The following is a 6,126-nucleotide window of genomic DNA, read 5'->3' as shown; positions in this document are numbered from 1 at the left end:
TATAACACCAATGCCTGAGCCATCTGTTGATCGCCATAATCTTGTCACTCCTTCGTCGCCCTGCTCTAGGAACCGGCAGAATCCCACTGAAGATCACCTGAGCCTCGATTTCTTTGAGCGTCTTCCCCAGTCTGGCATAGTCCTCCTTGATACAGTCCAGCGAGTAACTAGCCGTATCATTCGTTCCCACATGAAGGACAATCAACGGATTCTTTCCCGCTCCCGCTAGGATCCTATTCAGCCTCAGGTCCACATCCTGTATCTTAGCCCCTGGCAGACAGCACACCCTTCTGTTCTCCCGATCAGGTCTAGTTACAGGCCTGTCTATTCTTCTTAGAAAAGAGTCTCCAATCACGTAGACTTGCCTTTTCCTTGGGACAGTGTGATTCTCCGGTCTATCCCCCACACCAGCTGGCCGCAATTCCTCTCGATTTGTATTCGCCCTTACAATCCTCCTAGGGCTCATACTTGGTGTCGCCTCCATTGACTCCTCCCCTCCTTCTGCAGGACTAGCTGCTCGTCTCTTTTTCCTTGCCCTCTCTCCTTCAGCAGCCTGCTGTGCTCCATCTTCATTTTCCAACTCAGCAAACCTGTTCCTGAGTTCTATTTCTACATCGCTGGCCCGTCTTTTCCTCTGCCTGGTTCTCCTAGTCACATGCTTCCACCGTCCACTTTCCTCACCCAGCAGCCCCTCCTCAGAGTTCTTCGGTCCTGCTTCTATCCGCTCGTCTGAGCTTATCCCCTGTGCCTCATCATGTCTGTGTTCCATCATCTGCTCAAACCCCCTTCTAAACTCAGCCAGAGTTTCCACCTGCATCTCCAGTCCTCTTATCTTTTCTTCCAGCAGCTCTATCAGGCGGCACTTCATGCAGACAAAACTCCTTTCAGGTGCCCCCTCCAGGACCATGTACATGCCACAGCTACCGCATCCGGTCATCCTCAGTGTGTCTCTACCTGCTGCCTCTGCCTCAATCATACCCTTCCAACTCTGTGCCTGGCAATCCACGCCTCACACCGCACCACAGGCCACCAACAAGCACTGGGCTGCTGGCAGACCCCTGCCCCTTCCCTTGTCTGACTTCCTGGTTTCTCTGCCTTGGTCTCCCCTGTAACCTCCCCCTGGAAACTCCCACTGAAACTCCCCTGTTAGCAGCTCTGTTCGCTGGCTCCTGTGCCGCTGCCTGAGTGCCTGGCTCCTTATATAGGACCCCTAATCAGGTAAGCCCCGCCCCCAACTCAGGGCTCAGCCTCGCTCCCAGCACACGGCCCCTAGCAGCCTGCACACACACTCACTCACACACAAACTCCACAATACAATCCACAAACTACAAAAACCTGCTCCTCCAACAGCACTCCCACTGAAACTCCCGTTAGCAGCTCTGTTCGCTGGCTCCTGTGCCGCTGCAGCTTCATTTGGGCACAGAGAGCTGTACACAAGCAGCTCATTGTAGGACAGGGACCTAAATCGTAAAGTAAAAAACGTAAGTGGTTCCTTTTGTGTCAGGAACTGCCTCAATCTAGTGTTTTCTTGTAAATAATCTACCCTACACTCACCCTTCTGGCCTGTCTCAGACATGGGAGTTAAGGGACATCTTGCCAATGCCTGTAGGGCATTTGAGACTTGTAGTCTGTAGCAGTTTAGGTTGGGTTCTTGTATGTGGAGTGTGGGCTCTCTGACCAGTATGGAGAGAATGAACGGGCTCTGGGATATAGACAGGTGGTGAATGTGGGCAGGAGCTTGTGCAGATCATATGTGAAGAGCTTTCTGGCCTGTACAGTACAAATAAATAAATACGTAGTTCTAATAATTGCTTTATATCAGTAGGTATCTGTTGACAATGTGAACTCTAAAGCTTTGGTCTCTGAACTTCTTTTTATCTTTCTTTAAAGAATACCAAAATGTTCAAAGTGTGTGTCTCTGAACACCATTTTAAAGCACAGTACAGCTGTGGCTAACCAAAACTCACTCATTTAACACCTCCCCCCCGCCCCCACCAGTCCTCAGGCATCCTTTTCCCCTCCATTCACTCTGGAGAAACCCTAAGCTGCTACCCTACACCATCTAAATCCAGTTAAAAGAAAAACCAATAGCCAATCAGGAAAATCAGAAAGGGCCAGAGCCATCCCTTGGGTATGGTGAATCAGGGCAACTGCCTTGGGCCCCGCGCTTTGGGGGACCCTGTGCTTCAATAAAATTGTGAGGAGGGCAGGGAGGTGAGGAAGGAGGGCGAGCAGAGTGGGGAGGCAAGTGGCAAGATGGGGCAAGGAGCCCTCCTACAAAAACCTCCACCCAGTGCCTCCTGCCCGTCGGAGAGCCTCGGATCAACGCCTCCCTGTCCCTCTCAGCAGGGCCGGCTTTAGGCCCGTTCCACCAATTTCCCCGAATCGGGCCCCACGCCTAAGAGGGCCCAGCACCCAGTGAGAATCCCTTCCCTGGCTAGAGGCGCCTTTTTAATTTTTACTCACCTGGCAGCGCTTCGGGTCTCCAGCGGCACTTCGGCGGCGGGTCCTTCGCTTGCTCTGGGTCTTTGGTGGCACTTCGGCGGCGAGTCCTTCAGTGCCACCAAAGACCTGGAGCAAGTGAAGGACCCACCGCCAAAGTGCCTCTGAAGACTTAGAGCACCGCCCGGTGAATACAAGCCCCACTTGTTTTTCTACAAGTGTTTTTTTGTTGTTGTTTTGGTTTGGTTTTTTTTTTTTAGTCATCCCTGCCGGGGCCCCCTCGAAACTGTTCGAATTGGGCCCCGCACTTCCTAAAGCCGGCCCTGCCTCTCAGCACCTACTGCCTGCCGTGGATCAGATGTTTCACAGCGTCAGGAGGCGCTGGGCGGGAGGGAAAAGGAACAAGGGGGAGGGGGCAGAATTGGGCGGGCAAGAGGCAGGGTGGTGGCAGAAAGAAGCAGGGTGGTGGCAGGTGTGGGGCCTTGAGGGAAAAGGTGGAGTAGAGGCAGGGCCTTGGCGGAGCACCCGCTGGCAGATTAGAAACTCTGCACCTATGTCCTGGGCTCCGCCCCTCACAGGGACGGCCGTGGAAAGGGCAATTAGAAGCATAAGGATGAGGACTATGAAAGTCATGGACCAAGCATTAAAACATGTACCTTCAGGGACAGAGCTGCCTATTCATAATGTTATGTCTGATGGCACAGAGAATACAATAACCATTTTCGCAGCCAAACTAATGCAGCACGCTCCCCAGTAGAGAAGGAAACTGACACCACTTAGAAATGAAATGGGAGAATGTTTCAGTCTTCTCTTGGCAAAAGACCCATATTTGTAAATTCCTCTGGATGCAGCTAAATCATTAGGAGATATTTGATACTGGATTACAGAGCACTTCCCACTCTCAGGTTCCACTTGCACAAGGCACTCCTATTTATGGTCCCTGATGGAGAGATGTATTCCCTGGGTGATTTACTTGTTTCTTCCTTTAAAGTATATGTTACTGAATGTCAGTAAAGCTGCACTACAGGTGCAGGAGGCAGGGCCAGCCAGTGCTGCAATTTTCTGCTACAATATTAGCAGACAACAGCTGTATTTCAGGCTTTCTTCTATTAAATATAGCTAGCACAGCATTACTTCAGCAAAGAAAATACCTCATATCGATCTCTCCTGTCTCTGGTGATGGGACCTCAGGGCTGGCAGGTTGAGAGCCACTGAAGCAGACCTTTCGTGCAAGATGTCTTTCGAATGCGAGAAGGAAAGCTGCAGGGTCAGGATACCAACCCCTACTTAGGTGCTGTTGGTGACACCATTTGTACCCTCTAGGGCTGGCCTGAGTGACATAAAGGCCCACAAAGCACACACCTCTTGTTCTCCGCTTTTATTATTATTTACATTCTAGTAGTGCCCACTATGTGCTAGACCTTTTCCAAACACAGAACAAGCAAGAGTCCTGTCCCAAAGAGCTTTCTAACTAAAAACACAAACAGCCAAAGTGTTTAGGAAAGGGGTCTGACATATAGTTAAAGCGAACAGGGTGAAAACTGACATGTTTTGTTAGTTACATTAGTTATTTTATTGCTTTGTAATTAATCCAGCAGGAAAATATTCTGGAAAATACACTCAGCTAGACATTCTAATTGTAAATTTTCTTTATTAAAAATCAATGTTACACTGCATAAAAACGTTCTGTGGCATTTGCAAAAAAATTATAATCCGAAAGAGAAAACCATCACTTGTGATGAGTCCAGTGTTGTCTTGTCTTGTTTCCTTCAAAACCAGAATTGAAGAAGGTCAAAATTAGAAGCTTAGACATTCCCCACATATCTCACTTCCAAACAGACAAACACTCCCCCCATATCCCCACTTCTAGACAGATTAAATCCAGACACCTGCCATAAGAATCATTCAACAGTAATTTTATTTTTGCATTTATTCCAGTTGTAGCTATTACATTAAACACAGCACACAGAAAACAATTCTTCAGCATGACTCTTTACACCTTAATTGTATTTATGGCAAATGAGTTACCTACACGGACACCACAGCCAAACAGCGAGAACCCAACAGATAAACCCTCAACGAGTAACTTCAGGCTATTCCTTTTTTTGGTGGCAGCCAAAACAGGGAGATGAGAACACATGCACCAAGCCAGTGTTACAGATAGATCCTGTGGATATAACTAATTTGAGCTTGATGAGGTTCCTCTTGGACAAGACAATCCATCCATCCAGTTTGGAGCAATGCAATTGCTTGGAAGGGAACTTTCACAAATAAGAAAGCTTTTCTGTTTCTGCTTTACTCCAGAAAATAAACAAGATGTATTTGCACTGAATAAGCCACTCCAAAAGATTCCCAGCTCAATTAGATTAAGGGTATGGCTGCACTCGAAACTTCAAAGCGCTGCTGCGGGAGTGCTGCCACGGCAGCGCTTTGAAGTGTGAGTGTGGTCGCTGCGCCAGCGCTGGGAGAGAGCTCTCCCAGCGCTGCAGGTACTCCACCTCCTCATGGGGATTAGCTTGCAGTGCTGGGAGCCACGCTCCCAGCACTGCGGCACTGTTTACACTGGCGCTTTACAGCCCTGTATCTTGCAGCGCTCAGGGGTCTGTTTTTTTCACACCCCTGAGCGAGAAAGTTGCAGTGCTGTAAAGTGCCAGTGTAGCCAAGGCCTAAGCTTTCTGCTCCTAGTGTGCAGAGCTGCTCTACTCTGCAGGAGAGCTGACATGTTCCATTTCAGGATGCCTGCATGTCAATGAAGGATGAAGTGATCCACATGTAAAGTTTGTAGATCAATTCAAGTTTGTAAAACACTTCAGAGTCCTTCACGATGGAAGACACTAGAGGAAATGTAAAACCATCACAATCCGTCATTTAATGCATCCCCTAGGGCTCAGCATATTCTCCAGTGCTTTGTCCACTTCCTTTAGGAGATCAGCTGTTCCCATTAATTTTATTAAGAGATCCACTCTTCTATAAAAGAAATCTTATGACTTGTTTTACAAACTAAACAGAGATAAACTTAGTATTTATTGTCCTGTGGCATCTTACAGGTTCAGATGTATTGGAGCATGAGCTCATGCTCCAAAACATCTGTTAGTCTATAAGGTGCCACAGGATTCTTTGCTGCTTTTACAGATCCAGACTAACACGGCTACCCCTCTGATACTTAGTATTTATTGCACAAATACACAATTATGAATTGGCCCATGGAAGTCCCTAAAGCTGTACTAACAAGACCAGCTACCAGTCACTTTCAACTTTGTGATATTGATCACGTATTGCGGTTAATGTTTTTCTACTGTCTTCCTCTTCTGTCTTTTCAGTTGAGTGTCAGTAAAAGGCTTTCATCTCGGTTAGCTGCTAACTTTTGTTTTTCTTATCATTCTAAATGTAACCTGTTTAAACTCAGTGGTTTGAGCATTGGCCAGCTAAACCCAGGGCTGTGAGTTCAATCCTTGAGGGTGTCATTTAGGGATCTGGGGCAAAAAGCTGTCTGGGGATTGGTCCTGCTCTGAGCTGGGGTTTGGACTAGATGATCTCCTGATGTTCCTTCCAACCCTGATAGCCTATGATTCTATTTGATTAGTTGCCCTATCAAAACTCTATGCAATATTAAGCTTCTCTTCTTCTTATCTATTTTTCTTATTTTAATCTTAATTTTGAGTTTAACTTTGACTATTGTCACAG

At 47.5% G+C, this 6,126-nt stretch overlaps 1 protein-coding gene across 1 annotated transcript in view; it reads right to left on the bottom strand.

Moving 5' to 3' along the window:
• Positions 1–4,080: 4,080 nt before the first annotated feature.
• YLPM1 (YLP motif containing 1) overlaps positions 4,081–6,126 on the bottom strand; it is a 96,668-nt gene continuing 94,622 nt past the window's right edge. The window contains exon 18 of the mRNA XM_050955640.1: positions 4,081–4,209. Within this exon, the coding sequence (XP_050811597.1) occupies positions 4,096–4,209 (114 nt within the window). The 3' untranslated portion in view covers positions 4,081–4,095. The remainder of the gene's footprint in view (positions 4,210–6,126) is intronic.

Source organism: Gopherus flavomarginatus, chromosome 5, assembly GCF_025201925.1.
Source record: "Gopherus flavomarginatus isolate rGopFla2 chromosome 5, rGopFla2.mat.asm, whole genome shotgun sequence".
NCBI lineage: Eukaryota > Metazoa > Chordata > Testudines > Testudinidae > Gopherus > Gopherus flavomarginatus.
The sequence above is the reverse complement of the archived record's forward strand: the minus strand, read 5'-3'. Positions and strand labels throughout refer to the sequence as shown.